At 38.7% G+C, this 16,032-nt stretch overlaps 1 protein-coding gene across 2 annotated transcripts in view; it reads left to right on the top strand.

The window, feature by feature from the left end:
* LOC108035175 (ras guanine nucleotide exchange factor B) overlaps positions 1-16,032 on the top strand; it is a 49,997-nt gene that overhangs the window by 13,986 nt on the left and 19,979 nt on the right. For both annotated transcript variants that reach the window (XM_017110640.2, XM_017110641.2), the window contains exon 2: positions 1,725-2,168. In XM_017110640.2, the coding sequence (XP_016966129.1) occupies positions 1,725-2,168 (444 nt within the window). The remainder of the gene's footprint in view (positions 1-1,724; positions 2,169-16,032) is intronic.

Genomic DNA, 16,032 nt, shown 5'->3' on the forward strand with positions numbered 1-16,032 from the left:
AGGCACTTCCTTGGGTCCTGTGCAATGCAATGACTGATGCGGGTATTGATATTGTAGCTTTTGGTGAAGCCACTCACTACCCCCATCGTGCTAATGCCACCCCAAGCGCTATTGACTTTGGTATCTCCAAAGGCTAGACTGCAACAAATATCAGTACAAGTACTTTCTGAACTGTCGTCTGACCATTTACCTCTGCCCTTTGAGCTAAATGAATACGCCCAATTCTTCAAAGGCGTTTCGAAATTATAGCCACCACATGCAAACATAGAGGCTTTTAAAGCACGCTAGATGCCTCTATTAAACTCAACGTCCCCATTACCAATTGTAATCAGCTCGATGTTCGAACGGCCCGCCCCATAAGACGCACTACGCCACAGGTAATCATGTAATCAACTGAAGGCCCTACAACCGAAAAAGACCCCGGGACATACTCATAGGATCTTATAATATGTTCTTTTTTGATACTTTTTGTTTAAATTCGCAACTCACATTAATTGTTACTTAGTATTTAAGGCTTCTATGTATCCAGCAAATAAATAAAATTAAAAAACAAAAAAAAAATTCCTCAGTTACAAATAGTTTGAGCCTTATCGATAGGAAATTGATTCATTTATTATATTTTTTTCGCTTTCAAGTAATGCTAAACAACTATTGTAAAATATTACAAATTAGTTTTATATATATATACCATCAACGGATTTGGGTGCTCTATAATCTACTTAAATAGTTTAAATTCATTGAGCATTTTTAATAAATGTGTAATGGGTTATTAGTAGGTAATTTCACATAGATGGCACTGACCAATGCAGTTTTGATTATCTGCTCAGATTAGGGATGAGTATGTTTGTTTATTTGGTTCTGATTAAATGTTTATAAACAAAACCAAATCTCTTTTTTACTATCTCTCTTTCGGTTCTCTTCAAATGATCTCTCTCGCTGAGGTTCACTCTCCCTGTTTTCGTATTACCCTCTGTTTGCGTGCTGTATAATCCACAGTTACACATCGCTTATCAGTTGTCAAGAGCCCCAGATCCATGTACTATACTCTATCTCCAGAACTCTGGGGCATTTTTTTTCAAATTGAAAGAAGAATATACTTTTGTTATAATCAAGACATCTCTTGTTGCTAGGATAGATAGATTTTAAATTAAATAATATACGAATAAAGATCGCAAGTAAGAATAATTTTTTGGAAAATAATAATTTGACTTACGCATAGAATAAAACATTTTAAATAATTTAAAATGCTATAAAAAAGGTCAAACAGTTTTATAAAAATTTGTTAAATATTTTTTATAGTTCCTAACAAAGGGTATCTCAGCTTTCACCCTGACATAACCCATTGATTAAACCCTTATCTGCGGCAGATGCTGCGCGTTGTGGGTTGAGTCGGACCTTCACCGCCCCTTGCTAACAAATTCCCCGGCATGACGTGCATTTTTATGACACGGCGAGCTCAAAGCTCTTTAAAATGTTGTATAAAAATTAAGCAAAAGAAGAAAATAAATATACGAAGAGAGGAGATCCGCTGGTAGTATAATGAAGCTGTCCGCAGCATTCCACGGAGTTCGCTTTGTCCGGGGGTTCCAGTACGGTTTTTGCAGTGGAAAACGTGTGACACTTTGCGTCCGGTATGCGTTGTTGTTCTGAGCTCTGCGGAAGCAAAATTAATTACAAAATATTTGCAGCTCATAATTTCATTTTGTGTGTTTACTCAATTGCAGGCGGTCACAGCGGGCACCCAGAATACAGCAGAGCTATCGAGTGGCGGAGGGGCTGCAAGCGCAACTGGAAAATCAGCCATATCCACGGCCATAGCTGCCACGCCCCCCTCGACTTCCGCCCCCACGGCAGCGGAAATTGAGCAACTGCAACAGGCATTAATCGAGAAGCAAACCCAGCTGTATTCCCTGGAATCGGCCTGTCTGAGGGAAACCGAGCGGCAAGTGGAACTCGAGGACAGTGTGATTGCGTGGCAGGACAAGTACGATCGGCTGTACGAGTCGCACAAGCGGGTTCAGAAGGTCAACCAGAGTCTGGAGGACAAGATGCTCAAGCTGGTGGATCGAAATGCCGGCGAGAGGGCCCAACTAACCAGTGATGTGGCCACCCTGAGTGTGAGACTCGCCCAGGCGAACTTCAACATCGCCAAGCTGCAGAGGGAAATCGTAAGTTTTCAAGGAGTATTTTTAATTTTAAAGTAAAAAATAAGATATTAAAGCGGATTCCAGAAAAAATGTTTAAAATCGCCCATAAATGTGCCTATAAGTATGCTGTGAAAAACAACGCGGTCTATCGAACTTACAGTTTAAAATTATATCATATCATACTTTCAGACACTTTCGTAGGTGATTAAAATTAAATATGCCTGGAAAGTAACTGAGTAACGTGCTTACAACGTTCATAAAATCATAAGACCCTTATATGGATTCCGTAAATCCCTTTACCTCATTAATTATCTGTGTAGTTTCGTGTCAATTAAATACCTTTTGCTAGTGGCTTTGTGTCACTTTAAATGATTGTGAGGTGCTGCTAAAGTGTTCTCAAAGTTTTCTTATCTCCACCAAAAAACAATAAAAACCTGTTGTCAATGAAGTCATTTTTTAAGATTAATAAAGAGCTTTTAAAGCTTTTCAAATTTAATACTTGTGAATGAACTAGTCTTGAAACAACCTGTTAATGGGGTAATCAATTTTTAATTTGAGTTGACATTGTAGGCAAATCAGAAAAATATGTAAATGTGTACATTTTTATTCTGAGAAAGTATTTGGAATTTAATGTTTTGTTTATAGGAATGATAGTTAGCCTAAACAGAGACACAGTTATTGAACTACATTTTGGTAATACCTTAATAAATTCGATGCAGACAAAACAATTAAAAAATTTAAGATAACCCTAGAAAATGCACTTAGCAAAACCCCGGAACTTCCTCCACTTCACTCTATGACAATTTTCCAATCACAAAAAACGCGACAGCCCAAACAGCTTTGAGTGTATTTCCGATTTGGCCAAGTCCGAGTCCAAGTCTCCAATATAACAGCTGCCACAACCAGTTGAAGCCCCAAAAATCCCTTCCCCCCTTGGATTTCAGTGCAACCAACTAATTGGCCGCCAAGTTCTGAGAGGAAACACAAACACACTTAAGTCTGGTTCTGAATTTGGGGTGTTTTTCCATTCTTTTTTTTTGGTGGGGTTGCAAGACCACTGGAACTTTAAGCTTTCGGGGGGCTGGCGGTGGGGGGTTAAAGTCTAAACAAATGAAAGGCGGCAAAGCGTTAAAAACTCAGAGTTGCACTTCTACTTACGACAACTTTCCACACCCCCGTTTTGTAGCTGTAGTTTGTAGTGTGGGAAAAACTAGAAAACTTTTCCAATTCAGTTTTGTTTTGCCATGCTGCGAAAAGTACGAATATCTGCTGGCAAAAAAGTTTTCAATTAACGCAAAACAGTAAAAATGCACTCGGAAAGGGGTGGGGTGTGAACCGTATCGAGGGGGCTGGTTAGGAAACCTTTTAACGGAGGTGTCCTGCGGGTGTCCTATGTGTTTTAGGTGAGGTGTTTGCGCAAAGCGATGGACCATGTTGCAAACAATTAGGGGGCCGTTGCCCAAAGAGAACACACTTGGGAAAAATTTGGAAGAATATGATTATTTTAATTTTTAACTCATAAATGGGGGAATTACACTAGCCTCACATTTGATGTGTTATCATTAAACACAAACACAAAAGGGAAACAATTATTAAATTAAAATATTATGATGAATATCCACAGATAAGTATTTAATATTTTTAATGAAGTATATGCTTTTAGAACCTTTAAATTTTTGAATTTTTTTTTTTTTATCTGAGATATATTTTTTTGGAGTTTCAAAGAGTCGATATGATGCTTAATATCCACATAAATTCATAAGAACCTTAAATAATTTGAAATTATTTGTATTTTAAAAAAAAAATTTTAATTTTATTTCACTGTAATATTTATATATCAATATTTTAGTTTATCATTATCAAGATATATTCTTCTGTAAGGCGCATAAACAGCTTTAAAAATTATTTCATCTCTCAAGGAGCAACATTAAATTTTTGTTGAGTGCAAACAACCAAGGAGGTTGAAATGAGCAGAGAGGAAAACTGAAATTGAGGAGGTGCTACAGCTGCAACTGCTTTATTAACTTGTTTTTTGCCTCCTTTGTTGTTTTCCCCGTTTTTCTCAATTTCCCCGCATTTTTTTGTTGCTGCGTCGAGTGTTTGCGCAAATTAATACTTAAAAAGCATTTCCACCTCTTCAAAAGTTGCGCAGTTTCTGTTACGTTCCGCTTGACTTTGCTTTGTTTTTCTGCTGCTGTTTTTGTGCAGCGTTTTATTTTTGTCCTGGCTGCCACTTTTATATGCTTTTTACGTTTTTTGTGCATTTCTCAAGGAGGCGCCTGCAAGTATGCAATGCTTTTTAAGCGGTTTTTGGACCCGCTTCAAGAACCCAATGATGTTTTCGAGGGGTTTTGTCACACACAAGTGGCCGGGGCTTGCGTTTTGATTGCCGGGCGAAGCCCAAAGCGATGGGGTGCATTTTATTGGCGATCAAAAATAATTGAGCTGTTGTTTTCAGCGTTCACAAATTGATGAGAAAGTTGAAAGTTAAAATATAAAACTTTATGACTTAAAACCGGACTTTATGAAGTTATTTTGGATCCAAAAAATATTTTGGTGTATTTTGAAGTCTGTTGAAGTTGGTTTTTATCAAACAAGAAATAAGAGACAACGCTACGTATGAGTAATATTTTTCTCTCAGCGATATATTCCTTTTTTTATTTTTATATAAACTAGAAGTAAGTAAAAAAGTGGATTTTTATCCTTTTTAACACCACTAAAGATAATATGCCTTAAAGCCATATAAGTACTTAGAAAGCTGTTGGGGCTAAAGCTATATAAAGTTTTTGTTTAAGTTTGAATACTTTAGCCAACATAATTCCCAGTTTCCAGATCATTTTTCATTCTGCATTTTTTCGCCGTCTGTTTGCTTGCAAGTCTGCGAATTTGGTGAAGTGAACGAATCTGACGAGACAGAAATGCAGATGGTGGGGGTAGTTTGGGGTAGTAGTGGGGTGGTAGTGGGATGGTAGTGGGGTGTGGAAACAACAATGTCAATAACCTTTTTGCCAGTTTTCGTTCAGTTCTTGGCCCATCTCCCTCACTCTCTCTCTCTCTCACTTCCTGCCACTTCCTCGCATTCCGGCTGATAAAAAATCAGCACTTGGTCATGGACTGTCGCTGCGTCACGTGCCTGACTGCGGATCTCCCGATGCCATTTACCTTCTGGATCCTACCTACGCTTCCACCCATTCATCCCCGTTTTCACCCCCATCTGTTTTGGCCATGGTTCGTTAATCTGACAGTGGCTTTTTGCATGATAGCCCGGCATTTCCGTTGCAAAACACTTAGTCGCATACTCGCCCGATGCTTCAGTTCCTGTGCTCTTGGTCCTGTTCGTCCTCCGCCCATCTTAAACCCCCTTGTAGACCCTCCGCCAACCGCCCATGGATGTGTCCTGTAATCCTCCCAGGGCCATCATGCCTCATTGTTGTTGCCTGTTATTATTGTTTACCGCTCTTACGGGAAAATGCTGGCTGAAAAGCTGGAAACACAGGGCATTACAGAGGAAGAAATAGACAAATTGTGTTTTGATATAATCTCCCTCAGTCATTAATATCATCTTTGCCAGCTATCGATGTTACCTGGTCAATATTGCTAAATTGGCTTGTCTGATTCAATAAACAGTAAATGGATACTAAATGAATACAATTTTATATTTGTAAGCTAGCAAAAAATGCATTTATAGGTTTATAAATAATAGATTTAATTTATTTTGTGTTTTTCCACAACAATATTTGTTTTGTATAATATATTTTTATATATCATTTAAAAGTAAATGGTTGTTTACTAAATTCTAACCAACTAAGCTCTAACTTTAATGCTTTTTGATAATTTATAAAAAAAAGTATGCAACAAAAATTTGTTTTTTTTTTTTTTTTTATTTAATTAACATCTTTATTTGTGAAATCAAAAAGGTTTTAGAAAAGACACTTTCAATGTTTCTACAGCATACTTTTGGGTACCTACAAGTAATTTATTTTTTTACGGTGTAGTGCATATTGTGCTGTTTCCATTTATGCTTTTAAACCTAGCCCCCAGCTCTTAACCATCTATCTGCCTGGCTCTTTCTGCGGCTTGGTTCGAATATTTTAAATCGCCTGCCAGGAGGCAGACACCCAGGACAGCAACAACAACCACAACACCATCGTTAGCCACGCCCTCCTTTTGTAATTCCCACTTGCATTAAATGCCGAGCAAATGTAAATACGCTCAGGGGCTGTCACCGTCCCTTTTACACAGAAGTGTTTGTCCCTTTCGTTCCTCGGGGATCCCAATGCGTCGCCTCCGGTGCAATTGGAGCAGATAAAATGCAGCAGGAGTTTACGTGGTGAACTATGAAACGATTCCCAATTCCCGCTGGCCTCATCTCTGCCTCAGAGTCTCAATCCCATGTCCCTTTTCCACAATGCCCTGTACCCCACCTCTCATTACATTTTCCATCTCCGTTTGGTAATGACGCGCTTGTGGTTTGCCCTCTGGTCTGGCTGCCCTGCAAGGCTCCTGTTCGAAACTGCCTGTCCTGGACCTCCGCAAACGTGTGTGTAATTAATGTTTTCCACCTAAAACACAGGAAGAAATTGAGGAGAAACAGAGAAAGGATAGATGAAACAGTGTTGAACAGACTATCTCTATTTAATGCACAATGTATACATACATAGGGACCCAAGTTGAGCGCCAATTTGTAGTTATACACATAAAGCCCCACGTCGGGCGCCATGTTATAGTTGCATCAAAGCCATTTAATATTAATTGATGTCCGCTGAAGTTTTATTTAATAGAAGCCGCGCTTATTCGTAGTAGCCAAAGTAACGTAAACAGTTTCTTGCAGTGCCGACGCACTTTACTCCCATCCGGTTTCCCTGGGATTTTCCCCTGTTGCATGCCCCATTTTGTTGTCCAACAGACCGGTGCAACATGGCATATGAGCGATTGTATTATAGGCCTTGTTTATCGGCTGATAAGCAAGACCCAAGAAAGTATGTGTGGTCTAGCACATTCGTTTTCCTCAAGGACCCTCGTCTCTTGCGTCTCTTTCGGCTTTTGTGTGCGAGTGCGCTTAATTCCTTAAAAGTTATTTACATATTTGCCTAATGTGGCATCCCCACTAAGCACTCAGCCAGCCGGCTTAGGTGGGTGAGTGGTTGGGTTGGTGGCTCGGTGGTTGGGTGGTTGGGCGGTGCTTTTTGCGGTTAAGTGTGTTGAGTTGGCTGCTGCCGTTTGGCTTGCCAGTTGGCAGTTGGTTAGTGGGCTTGTTGGGTTGCTGGGTGGTTGGCCACTGATGAAATTGCTTTTTGGCCCCAAAAACCCAATCTGTCTGTGATTTAACCGACAATAAGGCGAATCAAATAATAGAAATTCCGGAGTGATTAAATTATCAAATGTTTTAAGTGGGTCCGGAGTTGGTAATGAGATAGAGCGGGCATCAAGATATTTGATGAAATTTTGCAGAGGATTAGGCCAGACGGTTGAGGCAATGAAGAGCTAAAAGAACGAAGCTTATTAAATATTTAAGTAGGAATTTTGGTAAGCTAATTGTCCGTTATGAATGTATATCAACTTTTGAATGATTAAATTTCGAAAACTATCCCCTTGCCATTTGTAGATGTAGGAATTTTGCTGTGTAACAAAATAGTTTATGGCATTCGTTACGTGCATTGAATTTTAATTAAAAATTTCTACAAATTGTTAGCTGCAATCAAATAAATATCATTACTCTCATGTGAAAACATTTGGTCTTCCATTACGCTGGAAAATTCTTTGTTTTTATTTGCATAAAACGTTCACTTTTAATTTCGCAAAATCCGTAAAAATATACCGCCCTTATGCCGTGCCACACATGATCCCTGGCCTCCATAAAGAATATGCGAAAATCCGGCATTCAATCAACGGGCATCAGCGCCTCTATAAATCCCCCGTGTTCATATCCCCCATAACCCCATAATGCCCATAACTATACGCTATCTGCGACTGAATGCAAAAGTAAACAATTCCGGATGCCTTTCCACTTCATCCTGTCCGATGCGAGGCCCGATGCCCACAAACATTTTTCCAGTTCGTTTTGCGTGTTCGGTTTTTTTTAATTTCCCCGCACAAACAATGGAAATGGTTCCGGGTGCATGTGAAATGAACCAAAACAACGACAGTGGCAGTAGCAGTAGCAACACGACCGGAAAATATGCGGCCAAAATGCACGTAGGCCCGTAGAGCAAAACCGTAGACCGTAAAACACACGGAAAACACACCAAACTGAAAGTTGAAACGCCCAAAACGCAAAACACGAACAAAAAAGAAGTTGGAAAAAAATTGTTTCATATTACAGCAATAACAGTGCGGAAAAATCAGAGCCGTGTTCTCAGTCATGATGGGAATCCGCTTTTGCCTTTGGGGTTAGGGGCATATAAAACCTAAATACTGCAAAAAAGAGAACCCCTTAAGCGGTCGGCAGAAATTACCCAAAAAACACAGGTGCAAAAAAAGCTGAAGTTTGGCATACAGTTGAAAGGAAAAATAAAAAGATAGAAGGCATGAGCCCATAGACACACACTAAATAGCCAAGCCAACGGGCCGGGTTGGGCAGGTTTACATTGGCCCAAACTTTTGCGTCTATAAATGCCTATTGGGGCGAAGGAAACACGGAACAGAGCCGGCTATGGATACCCAAAAAGCCGAAAAAAGAATACGACTAAGTGGGTGTTTGAGGATGGATAAATTGATGGATTCTCCCATGCAGATGGATGGTTTGGATAAATTGCACACATAGTTGGGCGGACTGATAGGTGCAAAGATATATAGATCAGCAGGCAGATTAATAGATTCACAGGTGGGGGAATGGCTGGGCAAAGTTGGGATTAGTTGAAAAGTCAGCTAGGTAGTTAAGAGTTAAGTTTGAAATATAAAAAAAAGTAAGGAAAGGAAAAGCTCAATTTAAGAAATAAATAAAGCTATATTTAAACTGTGTATGTTTTCCAAGCATTTCTCCCCACTGAAGCCTCTTCCAAAACCAACAATAAATTTAAAAATATTTATAGCCCGGTATCTCATCTTACCTAAATATAAGCGTTTGCCCGCCTCAAACGCTTAACTTCACGTCCCTCCCTCAAATTTATGTGTATAATTGCTGAAATATAAGATTCATATTGTGTATATATACATCGCAGGAAAGCGGAAAATCTCTTTCTCATACCTTTTCTCTATTCCTGCCTTTTCCACCCATTTGCCTTGGCCATTTAAGTGGCAGACTGTTGCTCGGGCGCCGCGTTTTTGGCCCAAATGGCGGCCTTATATATTTGGAGCCTTTGTAGCAAATCGATATTTTAAGCATTTTAATGTCTGCGCCAAACGCAAAATGTTGGCGCCAAGTTCCGAGTTCCTTTTTTATTTTGTTGCCCAGGGTTGAGTGTCCGTGTCCGTAGCCATGTCCATGTCCATGATTGTGGCGCCGTCTATATATACTTTAACGCACTGGAAAAAATAGAATAAATTGGCATAATATAATGAACAAAACTCTATGTTTTAGCATGTTATAAAAGAGTTCAAAAGTAATTCATTTTTCTAGAATCCTAAATCCAATTTCTCTGCAGTTTCTGAGTGGCTCGAGCGCTACTTATACTCTAACATTGCAGAAAGTTTAATTAACAAATGATTCATTTTTCCCAGTCTACTTTCATAGCTTTTTTAGCCTTAATTGAGCTTCAACCCCATTGCCGACTACATGTGCACCTCATATTTTTTATGCAATTAGCCTTAATTCGGAGAATCAATCATGATAGCAGCTTTACTTACTTTGCTCAACTTTGGTCTCTCTCACTTATTTTTAGTGGCCGGAGTTCACATTTTAACCCTCTATTGCCCAAAGGGGTGCTATATTTAGTCGTCTATATCGGATTGTGTCCGCCCCACCTGTGTGTCTATATGCGCTAGAGCTTTAGTTTTGAGAGCAATTTAAGCTGAAGTGGGTTGATTTTGAACGGTTAGTGGTTGAGTGGAGTGGGGGGATTTGCATGCCAAAAGCAGAAAATGCTCAAGTGGCTGGAAAGATAAATTAATGTGGCAGGTAGAGAGGAAATGCTCAAGTATACTTTACATAAATGTGGCCAATTTTAGAGCTCAAGATGTTGGCAAACGCTTATCCAGAGTTGGGTGCTTGGGGAAATTAGAAGAAACTACTGATACGGGGCAATTATAGAGGATATGAGCGGGCTTTTTGAAGTGTAATTGAACAAGTGCTGCTTTTCAAAGGAAATTCCGGGAAAGTGGCTTGAAAATTATACCCAAACAGGTAACTAATATCAAAAGATATTATTTTATGTTTCCAATTAAATTGTTATCTATGTTTGGCAACTCTGTAAATAATTTTCATTGCCGAAACCTTCATCACCTGTGCACACAATTTCCAAACATGCAATTCTTCCTTAAACTCCCCAACTTGTTGAAACTATTTCAAAGCCCCCAACCCGTTCCCCTTTCACGTAACTCCAAAAAGCCTTTCGTATATTTTATTATTCCTATAACAACAGCACACACATTGCATAGTGGCTTGGATTTACAATGAAATCTGCACAATGCAAGGCGCCCAAATTTTTGGATGTAAAATCTGTTAAGCAAACAAAATGCCAAAATGAAAAATGGCCAAATCAAAAGCTGTAAATACAAATGCATATAACTACATATATACATCAGTGCATGTGCATGTTCAGCCCTATTCCTGGAATTACATGCAACTTTCCTGTGCGCAGTGTCCCGCCCACTTGGCCACCCATTATTCCACATGTGTCTGGGGTCCTGAGAGGGGTTATGACCAGCTTGGAGTTATGCAATTTTCATTCCAAACTTTTCCCCCAGCGCTCCGCTCAGCCATTAATGCCAGTGCCAGTGTGGCCATGTGCACAAATGAGTTTTCGGTGCGGACCATTAGTTGGCAGCTTTTTAATTTGCTCGCTTTCCCGGGGTGCAGCGATTAAAGCCAAGTGTCAACTGTTGTTAGCATTCTCTGTGGCTGATTGTCCTTCAAATTGGAATGGCAAAATTGGTGCATGGGGAAAGTAAAAGATTGTCAGGGAAGTTGTCGAGTGAGCATGTTAATTTGAAGAGAATGAAGGAATAATTAAACCATTTTATATAATTGTGTTCTTAATTGGAGCTATTTAGTGTTAGTAATAAATTAGGGAAGTGCAGTTGACGGGATCCGCAGAAATTTGGCACGGTTTCTCCTTAAAATTGGTTGCTCTTTAAATTTGTACGTTTTAATGTGACCAAAGTTCACTAACATTCATTTTAAAAATATGTGACCATATGCATTGATGTCTTTATTTTGGGTTTAATATATCTTTTTGTATATTTTTCTAATAAATTAAAACATATATTTGGGTATGCTAACGATACTGCCAGCAAGGATTGTGTAATCTTTCAAGCATCACAAACACTGGTGTTAATATACCGTGAAAGCTTGTAGCACCACTAAGCAGATCTCATCTGAGAACACAATAGATCTTTAGGCGGATTGGAGTTTTCCCATTAGCAAGGCACCAGCCCCAACCATTTGTCAAATCCGATGCGTACTATTTGCCATGTAACAACTTTGCAATGGGAGGTCGTGACCCGGGGGAATGGGCCGAGGATTCGGATCTGGAACTGGTAGTCTCATCGTGTCTCTGCACTTGATGTATGCATATCGAATTGCCCTTAGCGAACTGTAAAAGGAAACTTCCTCGGCTGCGGCACGCAAATCAGCAATATATCATTGTGTCTGCCGGTGCTACACTATAGCCGTCTCGTTCCCCGCCAGCAGAGGCTGTCTCTTTCGCTTTGTTCTATGCTAAGATAGGGCTAAAGTGGCATGCAAAAAATTCCCAACGTCTGTCCGTCAGTCAAAAGGCAAAAGCCAAGTGCTGCATTACGGTGAAGTTTCCTCTGGGTTTTTATTCCTTTACCCGATTTTGCCCCCTTGCGTTTTTATCACTTTTGTTGTCTCTTAGTTTCTGATTAGTTTCCTTTGGCTCCGTGGGGTTATTTATTATCTGGCGCAAAGTGTGGCAATCATTTACATAAATCAATCTTGATGGCCTCTGTTGCTGGCATCGCCCTGTAGAAGGTCCAAGCGGGTTAAAGTGCCAGTTCCTGTGCACTTACAAAATTAGCAATGGTTTTCTATAAGCCTATAAAAATAGAAAATGTATATCCCTAGATTTTATGGGCAAAGTAATGTTTACATAAGCTTTTAAGAGTACATAGTACAAATTTAAAGGAATTTATTTGAGCAAGTATTTTAAACCGTAGCCATCCTTTTTTGTAATGTACAAACAATCCGAATAAATCTGCAAGTAATCCTTGTTTTTTGCCAAACAGTTTCTGCCATCTCCTAAGTAATTGGAATTTCTTCCTTAGTTTATTTCACTTATTTTCGTTCTTAATCCCCAAACTGCTTTGCATTTCGTTTGTTCGATTCAATGTAAGCTGCTTTGTTTTTGAAATAATAGTATTCGGTTTTATTTCGCTAGCCCTACTTATCCTTTATGCATTTACAGCCACTGCGAGACGGGCATTGCGCATACGCCGCGTTGCACGTGCGTGTTGTAAACAGTGGCACCAATTTTTCCGAATTTTTCCCGTATTTCCCCGTTGTAGTCATAAAACTTGTGCAACTGCAAGGGATAGGGGAAAAATATCCGGCTTAACTTTGTTGTTTAGTGTAAAAGCTTTACAACTTGCTGTTGTTGCACGGTTGTTATTTGTTGGTTGTTTCGGTTGCCTCTACTTTTACTTTGTGCACATTATCACTTTGCTCTGCTGCTTACCAGGGTGAAAACTTTGTTCGATCTTTCGCCCGCAAAATGGAAAACGTGGAAAACCCCAAGAAGAAATAAAAACGAAACAGGAAAAACAAGAAAATTGTGAGCAAATAGTTTGCCTGCCACTTTAAGCACTTTGGCAACACATTTGAAACACCTTTTGGTTGGTCTTTTAGCAACAACTGGCCCACTATATATAAATTTATATATATATGTATCAGCCAGCCACCCTCTTCATGTTTTCCGGCCCCCTTTTTCGAGGTTTCAAAGTTTGAACCCCCGAAAAATTGCCTTTTTTCTGTGCGGTCCTCGTTTTTGGCATAGAATTTTCTCCGCTCGAGTGTGTGTGCTATTTCATTTTTGGCCTTTTTTCAAGTGTGCATGACGGCCTGCTAAATAAATAAATTTGAAATAAATATTAAATAAATAGAGCAGACGACCGGCAGCAACGACAGGCAGTCAACCAAAAAGAGTTATGAATTTTTCGTTGCTAAGCTGCCTTGGCTTGCTGAATATTCCATAGATCAATAAGGCTTTTGGAGAGGATTTTTATTCTACAGATTTTTTATCATATTTTGTTTAAATTTTGCAGAGTTTTGTTTAGAGCATACATTAAATAAATTGAGGTTTTCTTAATTTCGGGCTTAATATTAATGCTAATTTAAATAAAAAATTAAAAAAAGGATTTTATTTAATTCTCAAAAGACTAAAACAATCCCAAACATTTATCAAACTGTTGCTATTACACCCAACTTTTCGTTTGGGACTTTAACTATTCATTAGTTCGATCAGGGATTCCTACCTTTCCATTTGATTTATGGTTGCCCGCCGGCTCACTCACTCACATTCATCAATTTGGCTAAGTTATTCACACACGCCTCGAATCCTTTTCAGCCATCTCACCGTAACGAAACACTCCACACTAATTGCAACTGCTTAACGTTGGTCTCGCCAAAACACTTCGCCTCCATTTCCATCTGCGATTCCGCCCCCTTTTCCGCACAGTTTTCTTTATTGTTTTCCATGCCACGCATTTTCACGGGTGGGTTTTCCCCACCACTTTTCTTCCCCTCTTTGTTCGACACGCAAATAAATTTTCGTTTCCTGTGCAACTTTTGCTCCCGAAGTGACGAAACAGGAAAACAACCACAAAAAATCACACACATTGTGGGTGCACTACAAAAAATACAGTATATTTAGAAAATAAAAATTGTAACCCATTTTCATGTTTAAATTTTCCGTAATTCCAATGGCTTTCAGAACGGAAACCCAAAAAGTGCTATTCAGAACTCTATAACTTGAGTTATTGGATCTCGATTTAGACGTGGGATACCTCTATAAGTTTGTGGTTATATTCTCCATAAATCTACATAAATATATATTTATTTAAGAATGGTTGAAATTTTAACACATTTTCATGTCCGGTTTTTCCGTAGTTCCAATAAGTTTTAGAATAGTGACCCAAAACTGAACTTCTAATTTGCATAACTTGGGTAATTGGATCTCGATTTAAACGTGGGATACCTCTATAAATTTGTGGTTGCATTTTCTATAAATCTGCATTAACATATATTTATTTAAGAAGGGTCGAAATTTTAGCCCATTTTCATGTCGGGTTTTTCCGTAGTTCCAATAAGTTTTAGAATAGCCCCCCAAAACTGAACTTCTAATTTGCATAACTTGGGTAATTGGATCTCGATTTAAACGTGGGATACCTCTATAAATTTGTGGTTGCATTTTCTATAAATCTGCATTAACATATATCTATTTAAGAAGGGTCGAAATTTTATCCCATTTTCATGTTCGGTTTTTCCGTAGTTCCAATAAATTTTAGAACAGCCTCCCAAAACTGAACTTATAAGTTGCGTAACTTGGGTAATTGGATCTCGATTTCAACGTGGGATACCTCTATAAATTTGTGGTTGCATATTCTATAAATCTAGATTAACATAGATCGATTTAAGAAGGGTCGAAATTTTAACCCATTTTCTTGTTCCATTTTTCCATAATTCAAATGGGTTTTAGATCAGGGACCCAAAACTGAACTTCTAACTTGCATAACTTGGGTAATTGGATCTACATTTAGACGTGGGATACCTCTATAAATTTGTGGTTGCATTTTCCATATATCTGCATTAACATATATCTATTTAAGAAGGGTCGAAATTTTAACCCATTTTCATGTCCGGTTTTTCCGTAGTTCCAATAAGTTTTCGAATAGTGACCCAAAACTGAACTTCTAATTTGCATAACTTGGGTAATTGGATCTCGATTTAAACGTGGGGTACCTCTAAAAGTTTGTGGTTGCATTCTCTATAAATCATCACAATCACATTAACATATATCGATTTAGGAAGGTCTGAAATTTTAACCCTTTTCAAGGGAACCGAAATCCGCACTTCTATATCCGTTATCTTGATTGCGATATTGAATAACTATGGCATTATTTAACAATACATTTTGGTGGAAATGACAGCTTTGAAATTGCTTGAATTTTGCCCCGTGTAAATCTTACCATCTCTTTTCCTAACCCTGCAACACGTGCACGTATGAATGTAACAATGCGTATACTTATTCTACTTATGCTATCCTTTTTTCGTCGGCTTTCGGCTTTCCCTCGCGTTGTAAATCATAATTTGTTGAGTTGTTTTCATTGCGAGGTTGCATTGTTTTTGACATTTGGCGCCAACTGGGCAGCGTGATTCATCGTGATATGTTTTCCCCGGATTTTCCACCCATTTTCCACGCTCTGCTTGTTCTTTTCAGCATTTCGCACGTTTCGCTTACGCAATGTCGACGGCCTTTTATATTTATTTTTTGTTGCTTGTTATTTCGCGTCTGGCGCTCTCTTTGATTTTATTTTACATTGTGTACTTTTGTTTTTTGATTGAAACGCATTTTTATGGAAAATCTGTTTTTTATCGATTCGTCAATTTAATTTTGACGTGATTCTCACTTTTGTTGACTCAATGGGTAGCTGAATTATTGAGGAGCATATTGATTGGCAGAAGTTGGGGCTTGAAAAAAATTGACAAAAATATGACATTGCAAAATGAATAGACTTTTTATTAAAAAATAATTATTACTTTATTGTT

The sequence above is a fragment of the Drosophila biarmipes genome, chromosome 3L (genome assembly GCF_025231255.1).
Source record: "Drosophila biarmipes strain raj3 chromosome 3L, RU_DBia_V1.1, whole genome shotgun sequence".
NCBI lineage: Eukaryota > Metazoa > Arthropoda > Insecta > Diptera > Drosophilidae > Drosophila > Drosophila biarmipes.